The sequence below is a fragment of the Rousettus aegyptiacus genome, unplaced genomic scaffold (assembly GCF_014176215.1).
Source record: "Rousettus aegyptiacus isolate mRouAeg1 unplaced genomic scaffold, mRouAeg1.p scaffold_m13_p_4, whole genome shotgun sequence".
Taxonomy (NCBI): domain Eukaryota; kingdom Metazoa; phylum Chordata; class Mammalia; order Chiroptera; family Pteropodidae; genus Rousettus; species Rousettus aegyptiacus.
The window spans coordinates 101,524,439-101,548,029 of NW_023416307.1; the positions used below are offsets into that span (position 1 = coordinate 101,524,439).

Here is a 23,591-nt window from a genome sequence, read left to right on the forward strand (position 1 = left end):
TTGATTGCATATTGAAATGATATTTTGGATATACTGAGTTAAAGAAATATTCTTAAATTGATTCTACCTGTTTCTTTTTAATGTTTTTAATGTGACTGCTAGAAAATTTAAATCTACTAATGAGTTTCACATTCTATTTCTATTGTGTGGTGCTACCTTAGGCAAATTATCTCATTTAACCCTTACAAAGACTCTCTAGAGTGCTCTTACCTCCATTTCACAGATGAGGACATTTGAGGCCCAGAGAGAACAAAACACATGCCCAAGGTCACCCGGCTAAGTATTGGAGCCAGTCTAATTCCAGATTTTCAACAGGGACTCTGATTATGGTCACACCTCAAGGCATAATGAAGCACATCAGTTGGTGTTAATGAGAATCTGGCATCCAAATAAAAATTTACTGCAGTGTTTGGATACCAAGAATATGAGGCTGAAGTCATAAGAGTTTCATAAACTCAATCTTTTAAGATTAACCTGGCTGTCATTAATATCATCAAGCACTTAACAATGCAGGAGGACCAAAGGCTATTACTACAGCCTGTCTTACCAGATAAAGGATTCAAATTAAATTCCATCAAACCACTCTGAGCCAATACACTTTGACAAGCACCTCACATCGAAAATCTCCAAGAGCCTGGAATTTTTTTTTTTTCTCTAATTTGCTCCCCCTTCTTCTTCATCAAGAGACAAAAGAAAGCCTAGTAATATGCTGAATGGGGTGAAAGAAAACACAACAAAGTTAATACGGGACTAAAGATGGCCCTTCAGAATTTGTAAAAACACAAAAAACAAGAGAGCACGTTTTCATCACTGCACAATATTGCTTTGTTTAAAAGCCAAGTCTCAGTCTTGAAACGTGTTGGTAATAAATCAGCAGGCATTATTTTAAATCAACTGGTTTTATGAAATAAGCCAAGAGTTGAAAGAGGCAGGACTAATTACCAACATTCCTTGATGAATTACTTAGCGGCGTGTGCTAAGTCAATGTGTGTCTACGTCTTGATCCCCAATTTTATCCCATACTTATTTCCCAGGAGGTAAAAAGAACATGTGGCTAATTAAGGCACCGATCTCCACAGCCAGAAGTACCCAAGGTAAGATTTCTTTTGCAAAAAGAAAAGGTTCTTTGCCTGGTACTTATTAATCTAATTTTTACTACTTCACTAGAAAAACAGAGCTAATCTTGTCACCTTTAGGCAGTCTGAACTACCATGCAGTGTTCAGAAAAAATGTTACATATTTGTAATTTAGCCAATAAGAATTTCTTAAGCCTTTCCTAACTAGCAGGAATGTCTCTGGTTTGTCGCTTCTAATTAAGCCTCAACAACATTTCTAGCTTCTAAATTTTAATTATATAAAACTCAGGGCAAACAGAGGAGATTACAACAAAGCTATGCTTGGTGGTAAGGTAGTAGAAATCTCAATCTTGATTTTCATATTAGGCCTCTTTACTACTTTTAAAAATTATTCACAACCTGTCTAAACAAATCCTTTTATTCAGTTTTAATTTTCAGTACCCACACATCCTTGCTATCTTTCCTATCAGAAAGACCATTAGAGTTACATAATGTGCATAAATAAGTTTATTCAACTCACCTGACAGAATTGTGCAGCTTAAAAAATTGTGGGTGAAGAGAGCTTTGCTAAGACTCCTAAATGCATTAAAAACACTCATTTTAATTACATTAAGAATGAGTGAATATTCTCTCCTAGTAAAAAAAAATAACAACAACAAAAACAAAGCCTTTTACCACTACCACCTACAATCCCAAAACTCATTCCAGAGGTCACTAGCAGAAATAGTCTGGTATAGCTTCATCTAGACCCTTTTCTAGGACAGCCTCTATTTTTTAAAAGCATAATTAGAACTCTTACTTTCCTAGGACCAACTCTGTTTTAACAGCCTCCTACTTCATCTGTTTCATATGCTCCAATTTTGATTCGTCTCATTTTCAGTTATAAATCAATATGCAAAAACATCTAACTTAATAAACAAGATCTGAAAGAGTAGAGTATTGTCAGGAGCTAAATTTTCCTTAAAGTTCAGGCTAATACTCATAGAAGTCAACAGAAGGAGACATATTCAGGGCAAGAGCCAATATTCTAGTACCGATAGCAGCTATAACCTTGCACAAAGCCACTGTCCTGATTTACATATTTTAAACTCAGACACTTATTTTAGTAGGGCAATGTAAAAGTAAATTTTGCTTACACATGTCCACAATCTCTATTGTTCAAGAGCATACCAATGAAAGTAGTCCATCAGTGGTTTTCAAACCTAAATCCTTCCTTTTAATTGTTGAGATTAAGAAGGTAACGTAGTGAAGAAGACTGCAATCTTTTCATACAGTAATAAAAGATTAATTAGAGCTGACATTATTTACATAAAAGCAAACAGAAAAATGACCAGAACTGAGTTCCAGTTATAAGTGCTAAAATATAGCAAAAGTTCTAATACTGTGGGGGGTGGGGGGAGTATAAGTGCAGTCATAATTTCAGGGAAAAATTCATTTTAAAAGACATGTGAGTCCATCAAATTCAGTATTTCAAAAATCATTTAAAATAATACAAATGTATTATTAAAATATATAGAACTATAGAGCATATGAATTATTACAGTGGCCAACAGAATCTTTAGAACATAAGTGATCTTAAGTTACAATCTTTAAATGTTTCAGAAACTTTTACTGTAGTGCTTTTTGACAAAAGTGATGACTATAACTAAACCATAAGTAACCACCATGGTCAATGTAGCCAGGCAGTTTTTATATGGTAAGGACACATCTTGGTCTTTCATTATATGTATCATGGTGACTCATGGAGACACATTAATTGTTCAGTATAGATGGCCTTTAAAAATCCCATTAAGATAATGTATTCTTCTGTTAAACCTGTGGGACCCCTCTGTAGTTTCTTCTTCCACTTTGCTCTAACATATTCTGTTACTGGTGATTCTTTAGAAATGTTTAGAGTACATCCTTATACTCTGTAGAAAACATACAGGCAGCAGGGCAGGTGGTTACAAGGAGACAGGGTAGGATGTGGAGCCTAATAGTGTGAATAAAAGCCAGGGACGATCTCCCTATACCTCAATTTCCCCAGCTGGAAGATGGGGCATATCCTACCCATCCCATAGGAGTGCAATAGGGATGAGATAAAAGATATGAAGTATTCAGCCTACCACCCAATTCATCCAATAAATAATTAATGTCCCTGCGGTCACTGCCTTCCCTCCTCCAAGCTGCTTTAGTTAGTACCACATTTATACCAGTAATGCTTATACAAATTTTAAGTATAGCCTGAAGCTCCATAATAAACATTTGCAACAGGCCCCAGGCTACCACGTCAATCAAGGGACTGAACACTGCTACTTATCCCTGTTAAAGTTTCTCAGGGCATTCACTCTAGGAGAGGTATGACTACCAATGGCTAAGAAATATGGGCTGTGGAGTTTAGTTGAGCGGGTTAAAATGCTGATTGTACCACTTACTTCAGCAATTTTGGGGGAGCTATCAAAACCCTTTGCCTCAGCTCCCACATCTGTGACATTGGGATGCTAATAATAACTGCTCAGTGCCGGACATGGTAATCAGGGCTGCTATCCTAACGGTTCTCCTAGGGAGATACAGACTACCTGGAATGTAGGTTAAGAGTCTTAATATGTGTTCTCTAAACACAACACAAAGAGAGGAGTTGAGAAAGAGGCTGAGTACTTTACAGAAATGTTTCTCACCCACGTGCCCCTAAGGAGACTTTTTAGACATACTTTTTTTCTAATTGCCTCTCCCTCATCCTCATCCCCATGAAATTTCAACAGGTACATATACTGCACATGTGTTTATGTACTATGGTCCTGTAGAGGCCCGTAAACCATTGCAACATTGAAGATATTTTTGCCCTTCAAGAACCAATATTTGCCCTGGAGGGCAAAATCATCCTGTTGAGAATGCTTACTCTGTAGGTCTCATCATGTTATAAAGAAGTTACCAAGCAGAACCTGATTTTTTTTTCCTTTTTTTTTTTTTTTAAAAAAAAAAAAGAAGGCCCACTCTAATTTTCTAGGCGTGAGGCCTCACTCCTAGGTTCAGACCTTAATATTCTCCTTAAGATGCTACCCTAACCACTAGTAGTATGGAATTTTGAGAACTATATAAATGAAAAGAGAGTACACTTATCAGTATGGCTTCTTTTAACAGCAGAAAAAGAGCTGAGCAGGTGCCTTCTCACATAAACTCACAAGATGACTTTGGTTCATTGAGATGCAAAAGACCCTCATGCCTAAAGAGAAGGTGTCTCTCCCAAACCTGCATGGTGCAGGTGCCCACAGAGCATAGCTGGCCCCATCTACAACCTGAGGAAATCAAACCACTCAGGTTCTATCGTACCCTTTGGCCCGATAAAAATGCCCTTGGAGTCATAGGGGGAGAAATCATTTCCATTTTGTGTCAATATTACCACGTGAACATGTGATGAAAGCTGATGTTTCAATGTTTTCAGAAAAGTGGAATTAATTCATAGGCTTAGCTGTATCAAGGTTGAATATTTTGTTTTAGATAGTTGCTCTCCATGGATCTGCCCTTTCAAGTGGACCAGGACTAAAATATCTAAGCAAAGATGACTTTCTTCAGCCAGCATCTCATTACTAGTTACTAGTCACTAAAAGCAGTGCAAACAGAAAATGACATCTTAAAATTAATCAACATATATTTACTGAGATTTTTACACTCATTAGCCTATTTAAGTTTGATTTTACCAAATGTAAGACAATGCTAAGGAGCACCTTCTTGTGCCTGGGGTTCACAAAGTAGCACAGGAAGCAAATGGCTGCCAGTCAGTGCGCATGCAAACTGGAACATTCTTGCAACACTAAAATGATCTAACTGTTTTCAAGACACAAAGAAGTCCCCACTCTGCTTAAGGAAGAATGGAATTTGAAACAATCTTCTCAAAAGTAGAGACAATCCAGAAAGAGAAGAAATTCTATTTCTTTTGTTCTATTTGCAAACGTGAACGAGGAGATAGGGCTTATGTCTACCTGACCAAAACGACTTAATACATTTCTTCAGACTTTGCTCCCACAAAAGGCACTTGTAGAGTTGGAAAGCAGGTAAATTTAGGAAGGCTGCACCCTAAACTGTTAACAGCAGTTCCTTCCAGGGACCTAGATGGAGGAAGAGTGGGAGGGTGAGAGGATTTCCTATTGCATTTTTCTTCCACACTGTTAAAATTTGTTCCAAGTTAACGAGTCTTGCCTGTAATTTTTAAAAATCAATAATAATTAATTTTAAAAAGAAACAAAATTTACTTTTTCATGCCATTGAACATATCACTGTGATACTACTAGGAGATTCAACAATTCTGTAGGAAAATGATGTTTCTCTCTGGGAGAATCAAGAGCTGTTTGTGAAACTTGGAAACTAAGTTCCTTTGTCCTCTGAAGAAGGATGTAGCCTTAAACACACAGAATTTGATCCAAAAACAAAAGGACACCAAATTTACAAACTGAAACTGAGGCTCACAGAACGTTCATGAAAGTCACACTGACTAGACGGCCCACAGACGATCATAAATAAATATATGATGGGCCATGGACTACGGTAATAGAATTCTCAGATGTCCCTTCTAATGGGAACAGTGCCTCTAGCAACAGATTCCTTTAACTAAAGGGAGCAAGGCAAGCCGACCTGAGACGTGCTGCATCTATTCCTGTTCCTTGCAGCCACCGTGATGCTAATCAGGTTCTATATTCCCGGCTAAATAAATCAGGAACAAAATCTAAATGCATAGTTGGGTGTGGGAGTAGTCCCTTCTGCTAATCTGTAACCCACCAACCCATCTGTAACTGCACACACCCTTTGTTGAGTTCCTTTATTATATCTAAAGAACACCTTGAAAATTCTACACCAGGCATATTTCATAAGTTATACAGAAAGATCAGCAATTGAGTCATCTATCCTTACCCTCCCAATCTTAAGGAATGTTGGGTGTAGAACAGGGTGACAAGGAAGAACTTCCATCCTGGCTCCCTAGAATAACTATCCATACGGGATGCCACATTAGGACCCTGGCAAAACATGTTTCTGTATTTGATGAGCACAAAGTATCATTTCTAATTCTGCAGCAATCTGCCCAACTTCTTGGATTGTCTGAGATGATTTGGGAAAAAAAAAGAAAAATTAAAAAATAAATTCTTTCAAACTACTGAAAATATCCTGAAGTTAAAATCTTTTTTGTTTATTTTAAATTCATATAACCTTTCTTCTAAGGAGAACAGAAAATTTCTATGTACAATCTATTCCAGAGAGGTACCTTGTTTTTAAATTTCTAACCCGAGAAATGTTTTCAAACTATAAGCTAATATCTTCAAGCTATAGCTATCGAAGTCCATGTAGGGAGAGAAATTTTGATGAACTTGCCAGTCCAAGGTCAGAGCAACTGGGTGCTCCTCAATAATCAGTCAATTAGAGAGATGGGACAGTAAAAAAGATATACTTGATGATTGTGTAGACAATAACACAGTGCTGATACATTATGCTTCTTTAGCTATGAGACCTGATATGTATCTACAAGGTCTATCCCTGGTTCCTCTGCTTTTCTTTGAATAGAAGCTAGATCAAATTTCAAACCTCAGGTCTGTATGACTCCTATGTCAATAAAACCAGCCTGTACAAGAAATCGCTTTCATTAATGGTGTTTAATGACTTTTTAAAACTAATTCATAATTTGAAATAAGGTATGCTCACTAATGCAAAAAAAATGCATTACATACTCCAAGTATTGGTTAACTTATGATAAAAAAAAAGCATACTTAAATTACAATACTCAGTTGAGTAGGGTTCTTTTAATCCCACTAATATGTAAATATATAGTGATAAAAGTAATCATTCCATATAACCCAACATGAAAATCAATAATAGAAATAAAGCTACAAAGTAATTAAATCACTATAGAAACCAGATACTGATCCTGCAAACCTTCACAAATTTACAGACTGAACGATGATCACAGGAAGAATAAGCAATGCAAATTTCCGACCTCTAATATGAATTCAGGAGATTAGACTTTAGTTTCCCTGAAGTTGAGAACAATTTTTAAATAGGCTTTATAAAACTTCATATTTTTTAAGCATAACTCTGCTTAAAATAAAAAAGGAATTAACCTAAAAACACTAAATTAGTTTTCAAATCAGTCATTCCACCCACTCATAAGTATAATGTTGGTAACCTGAGTTTATGTGTGTGATCTTCTATCAAATTCTTACAAACCAGTAGGAGATAGAGAGATTTAACCAGGATGCTCTAGCACATGCTAATATGTCTGACTGTACACACCTACCTCAACTGAGAAGCAGGTATGTTCCATTCTGGCAATTTAAATCTTTAAAAATTAAATTAAGAATTTAATCAGGCTGCACTATGAGAAAATATTTATTCAATGTAATCTGTATCTTAGTGCACTCAATTAGTATACTTGATATTATTTATTCTTTGAAAATGTAAAATCATAGAAAAATTGTCCAAAATTAAGTAAATTAACTTTTTGCATTATAAAAAACATTTATTTTAAAAAATTGTGCTTACAATTTAAAAACTATAAAAGGGAAGAGAAAAACAGTCCACATTTCACTCCCTTTTCTATAATAAATATTATTTGATATTTTCATACACAAAACTTTTGAAAATATGTAAACTGTTCTATAAAGTATCAAGTCTTTAAGTCTCTAAAGCAATCACTTATATGATACTCTCCTTAAAATTGTTATTTGAAATTCTTAGACTGTCATGTAAAATCATATATTTTTATTTGGTCTTTCACTTAAGGATGCAAATCCTCACTGCTATTTCAACAATTCTGTTTCTTCATTTTTATGGCACACTTCACTACTTTATATAACTTAAGTATAAAAATGCACACCTTAAATAGAGATCAACTGTATTCAACATGAAATGTAAATTTATCAATTGCTCCTTTTGATTACATTAAGTCTCCCAGGACTAATAACTAATTAGTGCTTTAACGTTGGACATAAAGTGAGGATTGCAGCTCACACAGTATTATCAGGACACAGAAACATATGAAGAAAAATGGGTATATTATTCAAACCATTTATTATAGATTTTAATTTTAATCATTGTCAAAATAACATATTTGAAGTAATAAAAACATTTAAAAATGATGTCCATTTTTAAGATGATATGGAAATGTTTTCAAAGCATTTGCATTTGGATAATTTTTCCACCACGGGATAGGTGTAACTGCCTTAATAGGACTCCTGATTTCAATTAATACACTTTAATATAGTATGAAATATTATCTTTGAATTGGACATAATCCACTACTAGCACAAACCTATGTCATCTCTTCTAAAATTTGTCCTTCAGATTTAAAAAGTTGACTATTGCAGTGAATAAAACAGATTTCTCCACTTTTTATTATTTAACTCATACAACTTTAAATAACCTAAAGCATAGACAAAACAATTATGATTCCTGTAAATAGCAGATGACAACTTGTCTTAAATAAGTCTTAAATCTATAAAAAACAGTGATTGTCAACTTCACCCAAGCAGAACAGAAAGTTTTAATATATAATCTAATCCCGAAGGAAGATCTTGCCTTCACTGAGGGCAAGGGGAAGATAAAATATTCATTAATTGTGGCAATATCCAGAACTTCAATCACAGTAGTCTCAAATTTTATGCTAAACTGTTTAAATATTTTTTGTCCTAATAGGATTTCAATTGATTTTTCTATAAAAGTTTCATCATTTCATCACTACATTTTAAAAACATCTTTGCAAATAAAAACTGACTTAAAATTTTTTTAAAAGAATTTCTTTCCTACTTCCTAGTAAGAATTATATATTGCTCCCCAATTATAACACATCATCCCCTCTATTTGTTTTAATAGTAAACTTTAAATAATGGGAGATATTTTTTTGAGCACACGAATGAATGCAAAGACGAACAATGAATCACTGGTGTGTAAAGTCCACATTGTTTAATGAACAGTAACACTCGGGACTCTTCAGAATGAATCAATTAGGTGAATGGGTTAAAAAAATTTTTTTTTTAAGGGAAGTTCCCTTACTTTCCTTTTAACTTTCCTTGCATCGGTCATATTTAAGAGTTGCAATATTTATCTTTAAATAAGGACTATTTCCCAATGTCTGTGGACACATATGTGAGATGGAATTCTATTCTTAGACTTGTTACAATTTTCTCTATAATTAGGAAGCTATATGTCCCTGATAGAATGACACTAACAAGCTCCTGCAGTTTCTACTCCAGCAAGAAATCAAAAAGACCCAAAACAGACAACTCACTTCAGTTAAAGGATTATGCACTCTTGTTATTAAAGCGCAGAAATCTCTTCTACAGTTTTATAACTGAAGAGATTTTCTGAAAGAGTCAGATTCTATAGCTAAGATTATTTTCTAAATAAAGAAGAAAATTAAAGAAGGGCCATGAAATGTTTTGGGGGACAATGTATATATAAGTTATTAGAAGAGGCTCATTTTAGATAACCTGTACACTTTGAAACTTTCTCAAAGTAAGATGGAAAGATACCGTTACAACGGACACTTTTTCCTACTTGTGATTTTTCATGGAACATCAACACTCTTCCCCCATTTAGTGATTGTTACTATTACATTTACAGAGAGTTTGCATCTGTCTTAGAATACAAAGCCATGGAGAAATCAATGGAGCTGGCATTGACAAACATGATTCAGATAGGTCAATTTGACCAAATACATGTTCAGATAAATAAAACACCTAGAAAATGTTCTGGAAGAGGGCTTGGCCCAACCAACAAGAGCAACACTCACGTACCTTAAGGACTTCCATCGGCACCTGCGTGGCAGAGGGAAGGGTGGTGGGCACACTGACGTTTATGGCTGGTGTCTGACTCACAGGCACTCTCTGTTGCATGAACTGGGCCGCCTGCAGCTTCTGCTGCTGCTCCCTGCGCTCCTGCTCCTGCATCTGCTCACGCATGAGTTGCTGGCGTAGCAAGATGCGTGATGTCATAGTGGAGGAGCTTATTGGAGGCTTGGAGGCCCCAGGATGCTCCTCGGAACTGCTGTGGGAAAACCAAAAAAAAATGTACATTTAGTTTCCTAATGAGACCCTTCATTTGCATTTTGGGGTACCCTAAATTGCACCAAGCTATGAAATGAGCTTGTGCAAATATAATCAAGTTGCAGAATAGTACTCCACATAATTGAAAATCAAGAGGTGACAGGACTGAAGTCATTAGTAGTTGAATTAAAATAAGTCAGCTTGATTACATCTAGGCATTTTTATCTTGCAGCTTAAATTGTTTTTTTTTTTTGACATTTTATACCGCTTACTACTCATCACCACCAAATATAGCGCCGTCATACGAAGTGCCAAGAAGCGATGCATCTTAATGGCACCCAGATTTCCACATTTAAAAATAAATTGCTTGATTTGCTTTTTTATAACTGAATCTAACCCAATAGCTACTTTTATGTTATTCAAATTCCCTGTAGATGTCTAAAATGTTTACTAACACAGATGTGTTTAAAGAAAAGCTGAATTTTGTCATGGGGAATTTTTTTTTATGATATGGGAAGTAAAAATCATTAATGAAAGAAACATCTGGACCAGAATCTTAACACTGAACTCAACCTCAGTCTTTGGGAAAGAGGGCAGAAGACAAGCTGGTCTGACAAACCAATTCTTCTCTGCCCGGCTTTCTTTGTACCATCTTTTCTTCAGATTCATGGTGCTATGCCCTCTCCTACATGCACTCTGCAAGTTCCCCATGAGGCCTACTTTTAATGATTTTGGGATTTAACTCTCCCCAAAATTATTTAAAATGCTTAAATGTTACTCATAAGTTAAAAAGACTTCCTAATTTTCCTAAATAAGCTTTTCTATTGCTTATTTTGCCAGCTCTATGACATCAATCAATTATTAAACCTCTCTTTGCCTTTACCATATCCAGAAAAAAGAGACAGCAATAGTTTTTTGTTCAATTATCCATTTGTAAAAGTAGGAGGTGTTTTTAAAATTTCTGTTGCAATCATTATATTTTAAAACCATAGCTCATAGGAATTTTTGTGAGGATTAAATAAATAAACAAACTAATTCACATAAATCCCCTAGTACGATGAGCACCACGTAGTACTGCCTCAATAAACAGTCACTGTTGCTATGATTATAATCTAGAAAATTAAATTTTTTATTTCTAGCAATAAAATTTTCTAAAAAAATGTTTCGGGCAAACAGTACAAAACCTTAGCACCTGGAAACAGAAAAAAGTAACATTTGAGAAAATATTCACTGCTCAAGGAAAGCACCTTTAGCTTCCATCCTTGAGTATAAATCCCATTATTGTCTTTACTTTTTAATGAGTCAAAATAAAGACTTTAAATCATTGACCATCCTCATAAACTCCTTTAAGATAAGAACCTTCAACTCTGCAGATAATGAACATGCTAAAGAATGAACAAATGTTTGTTTCACCCTCATACAGTTCCAGAAAACTACCTAATAAAAATGATGCTAGCAGTTTACTTACTACTCACCACAGGAAACTGTTTCAGTAAATTATGATAGGTTCATATAATATAATACTATGCAGCCATTAAAAATGGTGTAGAAATATATTTATTGTTCTGAATAAAAACTACATAATACTCCAAATGCAAAATAATATTCAAGGTATGATCCAATTTTTAAAAAATATTCACTACATGAAAAAATATGATAATGTTACTCTGAGCCATTGTTGGTACATATTATCACAGTCTTTTGAGAACAATTTAACAATATTACCCAAAGCTGTAAAATTGTTCATACAATTTGATTCAAAAATTTCATTGGCAGACAATTTTCCTATGAAAATAAGTCAAAATGTAGAAAAGTTGACATTACAAATCTATAATCAAGTTGCAAAATATTCTGAACCAACTAGATTTTAACTCTAAAATGAGAATAGTTAAGTAAATGATGAGGGGAGATACTGGTTAAAGGATACAAACTTTCTGTTATGAGATAAATTCTGGGGATCTAAAGTACAGCATGGTGGCTATAGGTAATAATATTGCTTTACATACTTGAAATTTGCCAAGAGAGATCTTAATTGTTCTCATTACAAAAAATAAAATAAATAGCAACTGTGTAAGGTGATGGATGTATTATTTAGCTTGACTGTAATCATTTCATAATATATACATGTATTAAATCATCACATTATATACCTTAAATATACACATTTTTTGTCAATTATATCTTACCAAAGCTGAGGAAAAAATAAAACCATTTAAAATCTTTAAGCATAAAATAGGTTTAAAAAGTAAATTATAATACATGAATGATACATGAACTTGATAATATATTATTTTTTTAATTACACAACTACAGAGCAAAGTGGGAAATGTATATAATAAGAGTAAATTAAAAGTAGGATTCAAAAATGTATTTACATTCTAATTTAAAATAAGTAAGGTATGTGTATGCTCACAAATACACACACACTACTGTCAAGGACTATATAATCAAAGTTGCCAGAGCAGGAGTAGAATTACAGGTAAATTTTTTTTTTTTTTTACCTTTTTCCCCTAAACTAAATAAAGCTGTAATGATTTTTTAAATGACACTAATTTAAGAACACGAAGGAATGACTTGAATGACCAAAGTCACCATTTGGTTAGAAGAAAGGAGACTGGATCCATCAATGACCATATTTTGAGAACAAGATGGGAAAGTAGTAACTAATCCAGCATGGTTCACTTGGAAGTCTTTAGCCTCCCAGAAGAGTTAAATCCTTTTTCCTTTAGTTTCCTACAGACACACACAGATTGAACAATCTTGATACCCTGCTTATGATTTTAATATCATCCACGCAATAAGAATACTTAGGCATTACTCAAAATAATCTATTCACCAGGTTAAGTTCTACTAAAAGATCATCAAAAGAAAACATACTTTCCCACTTTGAGTATGTGTTCAAAACCAAAATGTATTTTCCTAAACCAAGAAAAGGACAGGGAGAAGGGGTGGGCGGTGGGGGAGTATTTAAAATAAATAAATAAACGGTCTTAGTATTCAAAGCCTGTCAGGTTAAAACATTCCCAGAGAGGCTGATCCTTTTGATAAAAACAGGAGCAAACCTTTGTGCTGTAGCAAAAGCAGCTGTGGAATAATCGCACTAATTAGCTGCTCAAGACAAGCCATTGGCTGTAATACGGAGGGAAAAATCCTTTCAATTAACAGTAGAACATTCTTGAGACATCTTAAATTAAAATTACTAGTTATCAACTACATTAAGGTTTCCAACTTTAAAGTCGACAACAATATAATTTAAAGCATTTACTGAAAATACCTCATCAGAAAAAAAAAAAACACGTATTTATACAGTAGACCCATATAAATAAATGAAAATCCCACTAAAGAAAAGCTAGCAGGGTTCGCTAATTGACATTATTAATAAATCTCCCCCCCCTACACACACACACACACACACGCACACACAAATGTGCAAAGGAAGATTGTAGTCACTTCATTGCACATACTCCCTGCGGAATATTTCTATATTGTTAAGATGACTTCCAGATTCTCAGCTTTACTTTCAATCTTTTAAACATCCTTTTATCATAGAAATAATTGAATCTGCAATTATCACCTTAAAGATAAAAATAATGATATCTACACTTCCAAATGTTAGCAAGACAAATGAGCATAATGTTTTTAACTCAAAATCGAGGTTTACATGAGACCATTACGGATGGCCACAAAGTGTATTTTTAAAATGAAGACCTGATATTTTAGACACTAATAGCAAGCAAAGAGAGCTGTCCAAATGAATGTATTTAATTTTAAAAGCTAACTGAACTCATCCAGGGCCCAAGAAACTCTATCTGTGTTAGATAATACTAATTCCATGAGTCTGATTCCTTTTAATCAGATTATGTAAAGGTCATTTATTCAACAAATAGTTGAGTGTTTCCTCTGTGCCAGGTGCTGGGAATACCTGGTTTCTAATCTCATAGAGTTTAAAGCATGGTCATATAATTTTTATGAGATGCCTTAAAATTAAGTCAATTATCTAGATTATCTGACTCTTATCTAGTTCCACATGGGCAGGTATGGATCTCATCATAAGAAATTACTCTTTGAAAGCCAGTTGAAGAAGAGGAAAATGCTTTTACTGGCATTCATCTGAATTACTGAAGCCAGGCACGCAACTTCCCTGAGAACTGGGAACTGCTCAACAGTGACTTGAGATGGCCATCGACTGGGCTCAAATTCTAGCAGTCATTGCCGAGCACGGTGATATTTACAGGGCCACTCCACTTCTCTGGGCCTCTCTAAAATGCTCCTCCCAAAGGTACTGCATTCACTGAGTGAGCTAATGTTAGCTAAGTTAAAGTGCTCAACCTACAGTTGCACTATGGATGCTAGGTAGCCACTAAATGTAATCTGAGTTCCTACCCCAATGGCTGAATTTACTTTTTTAAATTTCAAAGCTTCTCCTTTCTCTGTGGTGGTAGAGGTATGCGGACACGCGCTCCAAATTATCTGGTATATTCTGGTTAATTCCACTATCATTATTAACCACTTAAGTATATCATAAATTCCATTCAACCCATTACCCCAGCATCCAAATGACATCTGCCTGAACACTCCTCACCTTTGACAATGATGCCAAACTCCTTAGGCAGACCTAAGAATCAGTTTTTGGTCTCCATATCAGAGTCATCCCAGATAGGAAACTGCTGTCAGTTGAAATTTAGTCTCTAGGCTGAAGGAACTGATAAACTTTTCCCTGTACTTCCTCTCATCATTTCCTCAGGCAGAATCCAGTTCTGTGACTTACTAACCTGTAGTCATGCCTCAGTTAGGCCATCTCTGAGCTTCGATTTCCCTTATTTATAAAGAATGTTTAATACATCTGCCTGTCGGCACAGTGATGAGGATTAAAATTTGTAATAGATGTAAAAACCTAAGTGACTGGAACATATTCCAATAAACTGAAACACAGTTCAAAAATTAGTAGTAAAAAATAGTATTAAATCATGAACATGCTAATTCTTTCCCGATGTAAGAAGGCAATTTTTATAAGCCTATATGCAAGTTTGGACCATAAGAGATTTGTCTTTTAAGGTTAGGTAATCCCTATTTAATTCAGAGAACATGACAAAGTTTTCAGGAGTGGAGAGAGAAGATAGTTTATCCTGCAATTATTTCACGAGACATAAAAATCCTAGCATTTTTCTCCGAAAAAAATTAATCTTCACTATAATCATTCAGTTGATAGAGCTCAAAGCCTAGCATTTGCCTTCACTGGGGTACAATGTAATTCTATACAGGAAACCACAATGGCTGATGTTCACATCCACAGTGGAGACACAAAAAGGGACAACAATATTAACTTCACTCAGTACAGGTGAGAAAGCTATGTCATGGATAGGTTAAGCTATAGGCATTTCCAAATACAAAAGGCTGGCTGTCACAAAATGAGCTGAGTAGGCTCTCTAAAATAAAAATGCTCAGTCTCTATCCCTAGAAATTGATTTCACTTTAGGTAAGTCTCAGGAATCGATATGTCTACAAAAAATTCTGCAGTTAATTCTGATGCCTGGCCATGCTTGAAAACTAATAGTCAAACACCCCAAGATCACGCACCTGTTTCGTAGTAGTTGGTACACAAACCCACACGTCTGATTCTTAGACTAGAACACTTTCTTCCATGTCTGAGGAAATTCACATTCCATCCCCACCTCCAGTAAGCCTGACAAGAGCTCTGAAGAGTCCTTCCAACAAGGAAATCAACATGTTGAATGAAATGGAATGGGGAGGACTACTCAGCTCTGCCAAATGGGCTATAAACCCAAAGAGACAAAAATATCAGTCTAGAAATTGCCAGTGGATCTTTATAGTTACAAGACAACTACTTTATCATAAGTAAAAGGAACATACAGTCTGAATCTATAGAAATTGTCCCCAATGAGTTTGTTTTGTCAGCTAAAAGAAATTCTTAGGAGTCTTTTCAAAGTGCCTCCAAGTATATAAATCACTAAAGAGTTGGTAAATGGATATATCTTTTTAAAATAACAACATTTCAGAATGATCGGCACCTCCATTATCCTAACCTTTCCAGTCCTTCCAAAGTAATCACTGTAAATAGAAGCATGACTTTTTAATTTTTTTTAGCATGTATGGTGAAAGTACCAATAAGAAAATATTGAAATTGAAATAAGAAAATAAGAAATTGTCAGTTTACTTAAAGCAGCAGAGAATATAACTCATGTAAATGTGAAAGTTACAGATTTCACAGTTTGGCATCAAAAATTTACATCTTCTGGACTTTTGTCTTCATGACCCTTGGGATTTAGTGATCAAGGAAAAAAATAAAGACCTCCCAAAATTCTAGCATTTTCGGGTAGTATTACCAGCTCAGACGATAATTACTACCGGTTTCTGGAGCAGAGAAAATAAAAATTGCTTGCAAAGTGCAGCTTGTCTTTCTCTTCTTCTTTCCTTCAACAGATATTTGAATGTTTTCCAAAGGCCACATTCTGCTCGACATGAGGGCTATCGTGATGTCCAAAAGGGACAGTGCTTTTGACCTCTGGGGCACTGTATCTTTAATTATACAAAAGGAAGAAAACATTCCAAAAAGTAAGAACCACCAATAACTTATAAGTTGAAATCTGAAATCTTTATTTTTCAACACCTTGACCCCATTTAGTTGATAAAATTTGGACACTCCCCATATGTATTCAAGAATAATATTCTTTAAGCTGGACCTCCAGCAGGTACCATTGAGAGTAATCTCAGTAATTGATTGATTAGATCAAAATCAAAGAAAGCTCTAATAGTACTCCCAATATATCAATATTCTTCACAAGAGGGTACAAAAGAATGATACTCTGGAGGTGCGGAAAGGAAAAAATAGAACATTTCATATAGATATATATATTTCATTTTTATTTTCTTTTGTTGTACATGTTATATAATGTGATATTAGTACAGCAGCACATGTATCCAATTTATAAGTAAAATAAAATACGTTGAGATTGCTTGAAAAAAATTCTTTAACTAAGAGCTAAGAACAAAAATGTTTAAGAGACCTCTGTAGTATATGAACGATGGTCTTCCAGGCAATTTTCACTATCAGATTTTTTTTAAGTTGGTTATTTTCACCACTCCCAAAAAGTTTCTCAATTCTATACACTCCAGTTAAGGAGAATGTCAATCTCTTACTAAAACATATTTTCAACCAAGGATATGAGGATATCATTTCCTCATTTTATGACCACAACTGATCTCCATTTTCCACAGATGCCACTACAGGCATCAATTCCCTTCAAGAAATAGTCTCTGCAAGTCAAACCATCAAAAGGCTAAAAGGCAGATGAAGTTGAGGTGCCCCACATTTAAGCTTTTTGTCTTTCATATGAAGCTTCCTTTCACTAGACCACACTCCAGAACTCTTGCTTACTCTGCCCAACTATGGAATTCTATGTACACCTAGCTGACATGTTTTTAAAGACTCCAAAAATTCATTCACTATAAAGTATATATAATTGATATGACATGGCATGATACCCCACCTAGAGTATTTTAAAAGAAAGAACTTCTTTAATCCAAAACTTTGACAACCTAATGACAGAATTCAGACATCAGCATTAAAGTAATTGGTAGGATCTTTTTAAAGACAGAAAACCATTCTAAACTTACTCAAATAACTGCTCCAGGTATAGGATATGCTCTTGTCTTCTTGTTTAGACATTATAACAGGTCAGAGAAGGGTCAAAAGCCTTAGACTGCCATCACTTAACAATTACTACATGTCTAGCAATATCTATCAAATTTGCAATACTGTGTGGAAATCAAGACAGAAGTACTAACTGTGGTCTCAGGAGCAGCGAATGGGTGCACCTGTCATGGTGTAGGAGGCAGCCTTATAAATAGTAGTGATGATTTACAGGGGTCCACATGTTATTCATACTTGCCCAGAATCCGGTCCCACTCCTTTGGTAAAGTACTCTGATTTCACTTTTAACAAACAGCTTTTTCACTTTCATTTATGAGGTTATGGTGGTGCTACTAACTCCAGATACAGAAATACACTCCAGGCTTGGCCAATCAGCATATGCATCAAATGGGCTTCTGCTCCAAGATGATCCAATAAGAGTCATGCCTTTGACAACAACTACTGGGGTAAAATAACTCTTCACACTAAGGTTTGGAAAGATGGTAGAATGTAGAATGTAAATATGGAACTTCCTGAGCCTATCTGGAAAAAATTTTTTTAAAAAGCCAAACTAGATATAACAGTAATGTGAGTTAAAAGAGTGAATGGAAAATTGAGAAGGAAGAACATAGAAGGAAGTCGATATTTGGATGACAGTGAGAATCTGAATCAAACCACCCCTGATCCTTTGATAAACCTAGATAGTAGATGTTGGTTTACAAGGGCAAATCAATCTCCGTTTTTGCTTAAGCCAGTTTGATGTGTTCTGGTATACCACAGCTGGGTTTTTTGATGTCTTAGAAAATATTAGTTATTCTGAAAAAAAAAAACAAAACAAAATAATAAGTACCAAAGTTTCAGCCTAAGAGCCGCAACTCAAGTAATCTAGTATCCATTTTCCTATTTCCTCCTTGTTTTGGCTGGTATTCTGCCAAATGCTATAACATTCCCCAGCTTTCTAGGAGCTAGACTGGCTTCATGCCTAACTTCTGTCAAAGAGATTTAAGTAGAAATGTTATATGGTACCTCCAGAAATTCTTCTTGAAGAGATACACCTTTATTTGAACCTTCTGCCATCATGTCCCCTGGAATTTGGCTGTGATAGTTGGAGCTCCAACAGCTATTTTGGACCATGAGGATGAGGCCCTGAACATAATGATGGAGTTGAAATATACCTGGTCCTTCATGACCTGGTAGATAGTTCCATGAGGATAAAAGTTTTTACATTTTTATTCATATATAGATTTTCCAGCACCTAGAAAAATATTTGGCACATAGGAGGATGAGATAAATACCTCTTCAATAGGCAAATTTGGTTTCTCTATCCTAACAAATATCTCACCTCAGAAAATTGGATAATATTGGAACCTTAGTGTTGGAAGAACTTTAGTCAAACCATTTGCTTAAATCATCCAGTTACACATAAGACATTTTTCCAAGGAGATCTGAGCTCTAAAGAGAGCTGTATTTCTTTAATTCTAAGAAAAACTTTTCTTCCACATTTTAAGACTTTCCAAGTCAGAACAAATCTTATAATCAATGTATATATTCAACAGAGTTTTCCCCTGCTCCAAACAACTGCCTCATAATCAACAGTGAATATGACACAGGAAAAACATTTGACAGACAAATACTGTAGCATTAAACTACATGCGGCCCCTCAAAAGCTGAAATTATATAGTTCGGGTAATTCAGAAATCTTGGCATTAGAGAAACCCATCAATCAAAAAGCAGAGAAAGAAACATCAATTCACTCAATATGTTAAATGGAAATCTATAGAACATAACAGAAAAAAGCAGAAGCGCTAGAGCCAGTATGCCTAGGTTGAAAGCCTGGCCCTATAATTTTTCAGCTATATGACTTGGGCAGGATTTTCCATTTGCCCAAATCTCAATTTTCTCATCTAAAAAATGGAGGTAAAACAAAAGTACCTTTGTCATTGAGGAATTATGAGAATCAAATGTGTTAACATAGGTAAGATACTGGGAATGGTGGTCAACACACCATGTAGACAAGTAAAAGTTAGGCAATGAATTCTTCTCTGCTATGTTTTAAATTCTGCATTGGCATCATCTGAGCATCTTACCATCTCAAAATTAGTGAAAACTGACAAGTTATTTTCTAGGAAGTGAAAACTCTTAGAACGTTGCTGTTTATGCTATGGTTCCTTTGCTTTCCTAGAGGAAAATATAAAAGAAACAATGAATTCACAGTGTGTGCCTTCCCTAAAAGAACAAGCACAAAGCAGTTAATGGGCAACAGCTCAGTGAACAAGTTTTGTCAAAGATATGTGATAAGAATTTCATTCTGAGAAATTCTAGGGAAACATGCTCCTATGGCAAGTATTTGTTATCCGCAACAAAAAATTCAAAATAATTTAGCAAAAGGAGTTGAAATTAAAAATTTGGGTGTACATTCAAGGGTGACATCACCACTGTACTTATGCTCCATCAGAATATGTTTTAGCCACATGACATCTATTAATTTGCTTAAAATTAATATTTTAAAAATTATTAGGTTATAGAGGACATTCTTATGGTGTATGAATCACAAGAAATGGTTATTACCTCCCTAACTATTATCTGATTTACAAAGTAGAAATGTATAACATTTCTAGCATAATGACATTTTAAATACATAATTATATATACTTTGTTCATGAAAATGTTCTATCATTTTACAGAGATAAGTAAACTGTTTTAATGAAATACAGAATGAAAAACATTTATAACAGCAAACTCAATACAGCAAAAACAACACAAGAAATTAGAAATCATTTTAAAAGCTTCTATAAGACCTTTTAAAGATGTATCTATTGAACATTATGAACTTTAACCACACTTAAACTAAGAATTTTTATTTTTTTAAGAATCAAATTCTCAAAATAATTCTGCTACATTTAGTATTTTTCCATTATTCTTGCCGTCTTTAAACACACCTTCACAAGCTGCTGAACATAATGCATTTCTGACTTAATCAGAACCTCTCTCATGACCCAGGAACGTTCAGTAAATAATTATTAAGCTCAAGAGGTGGCTTTTGCATAAGGTGATTTGCTTGAATGCCTATTCACTTAGGGACACAGCTTTCAGCATTGTTTTCAAATCTTATCACCTAACATTAAAAGTAAATGTTAAAGAATGTAGGGAGAGATATCATCCATTTGTAATTCTCCATTTTAGTATTTCTTTGAAACTGACAGTTTTAAACATATTCTACGTTTACATGTTGGGCAGATGATTCTGATGTTTGAATGTTTGTCTTCCTCTCGAAGGGAGGGGGAAAAAATCAATACACAGAAATGCAAAGGAGATTTTATTAATGCTACTGCTACTATTCCACAGTCAAGAAAAAATAGGAGAGAGCAAAAAATCCAAAGTGTCTGCAATGGGGCAGTTTTAACAAATGTTACTATTAAGCATACTCTTTTTCCTGAAGAAAATCCTTTTTTAATTCATAACGAAGCTATACTGCAGTCTAACTTGTAATCTTAAATCAAGCTCTATTCTCAGATTTTTTAAGCAGTCATTTTTTGGCATTAATTTAAGACCAACATTCAATTTTAAAGAAAAAGGAAAATCTAAAGGGCTATCTTTTGATTCCCCCCACAAATTAGTTGTTCTCCTTGTCATATCTACCTCTTAGAGGTTACAGCTCAAGCTAATTAAAGCCATGGTCACAAAGTAACAGTTCTAGTATTTTTACCTCCCAATAAAACCTTCCCTCTGGCTGTCCTCCCCCTTAAAAGAAAAATCACTCCTGTTAAGTGGTCCCGGGATTATTTCCAGAATAAAACTTCACTTACAGATATAAGCTTTCAAAGGCGCAGGGCATGAACATCTGAACTCTGAGCGCCTCCATCTTTTTTCCTTTAAGGTGTTCTGCAAGCCCTTGGCGAAGAGTGAAAGTCAAAGTTAGTTCTGGCACTGGCTGTGTCACTAGGGGTGGCTCCTGATAAGGCCCTGGAAACTCCAATCCAAACACAGCTCCTGCTAGAAAGGTGCCTGGTGTCTGTCTGCAATAGCAGACCTGTTTAATCCAGTACCTACTGTACCTGCAGGACAAAAATGCTGCCTCACACTGCAAAGGGGGCTACGCAAGGACCCAGGCTTGGCCAGGAACCAACCAGCAGCCAGACGAGCACCTTTGGGATGCTTACTTAGCCCTCCTGAGTGCAGGTACCGAGTGAGGCTTGCGGCGGCTGCTTGTTATTAGAGAACTTGAAAGGAGAGGTAATTTCACATGCCAGTGAATTTTTAACACTTGACAAGAGTTGCAGAATCAAGGAGGGTTGTGGGGTTGCTTGTGCCCCTTCTCAGTTAGGGAGATCTTGGCATCAGCTCATCACATACCTCTAGCTGCTTTGCATCCGTTAACAGACATTTTTGGAACTAGAGCCTGATAAACGAACATGCTTTCCTGCTGACAGGCTAGAGATCCAGACAGCATTTCTTACCCTCAGACCCCAAGAATATAAGAAGGACTGTCCTTGACCAGTCCTGGTGGGAGTCAAACACGAGCTGCTTCTAATTGTGGGTACCATCTATTAGAACACACACAGCTTTAGGATGTAAACCAGTGCCTTCATAGACTGCCATCCAATTAAATTCTGAACACACTGGTATACAAGAAGGAAAAAAAAAATACATGTTCTTAAAAGACACTTTAAAATTCCAACATAACCACATCAATATTATCAAATATTGATGCACCTCCTACAGACTTAGCACACCAAAGATGTCCCACAGTGTTATGAAAATATGCATCTTTCTCTCTACATACAATCTAAAGGTCAGGGCACAGACATCTGACATTGACAAGCCGTGTACCCTGAGCAAATTACTTTTCCTCTCTGTGCCTAAGAGTCTCCCAAGTAAACGGCTGGAAAACAATGCAACCCCTATAAGCTATAATTAGACTCAAATGCTATAATATAATGAAATGATCTCATTTTAAGGTTCCCTTTAATAAAAGGAAACATCCAGCCAGGAGTCTCAGATAAGCTATTTCTGGCTCTTTTTATTCCTTATTCATTTTTCATTCATTTATTCATTCATTCATTTGTTTAATACATACTTATGGAATACCTACTATGTCCCAGATACTGTATAAATTCTGAGAGTTTACAGTCTACTGTGACACAAATATCAAACAATCACTCATATATAATAATAATACATGTGATAACTGCTACAGTAAGCTGGAAAAGCTTAAAATGTAAGGCCCAAAAAAAGCTTCCCTTAAGGCAGAGACATCTGGGCTGAGATCTGAGTTGGGGAACAGTTGAGGGGGTACAGCAAGGGCACAGAAGAAGAGTCATTTGAGCAGTGTAACAACATTTGCAAAGACCCTGGGGTGGGAAGTTAGAAAGAAGATCCATTGCGGCTAGAAGACAAAATGATGGGAAAGTGCGGCATCCATGAAATCAAAGCATCAACCAAGGCCAGACCATGCAAGATCTGGGAGGCCATGGAAAGGTAGTTGATTTTCATCCAATATGAGCAGGAACTATTGAGAACTTGTAAGCAGGAGAGCAATGGGCTCAGATTTGAATTTTTAGAAAGGTCCCTCTGGCTGCTATATGGAGAACCAACTGGAGAAGGCAAGACCAGCTATGGATACTGCAAGGTCCTGGTAGGAGGCAATGATAGCTCATGGGTGGGAGTGGGGCAATGAGGGGGAAAGGGGAGAGAAGGGGTGGAGAAAAGTAGGCAGACTAATGGAAAAATGAAAGACCAATATGTAAAAAGAATAAAAGTGAAGTGGGAAATCTAGGTCCCTGATACAGCAACCAACAGTTACTGACTACTTCCTACATGGCAGGTATTCTGCTGGTACTGGGTAAAAAGATGACTAAG

The 23,591-nt window shown here is 35.4% G+C and overlaps 1 protein-coding gene across 6 annotated transcripts in view; it reads right to left on the reverse strand.

Annotated features, from left to right (window-relative positions):
* MITF (melanocyte inducing transcription factor) overlaps positions 1-23,591 on the reverse strand; it is a 208,591-nt gene that overhangs the window by 69,256 nt on the left and 115,744 nt on the right. For 4 of the 6 annotated variants that reach the window (XM_036219870.1, XM_036219867.1, XM_036219869.1 and 1 more), the window contains one exon: positions 9,833-10,082. In XM_036219870.1, the coding sequence (XP_036075763.1) occupies positions 9,833-10,082 (250 nt within the window). Of the gene's footprint in view, positions 1-9,832; positions 10,083-21,538; positions 21,624-23,591 lie in introns of those variants that run through there. The other 2 variants (XM_016141502.2, XM_016141501.2) reach the window with 1 other exon arrangement.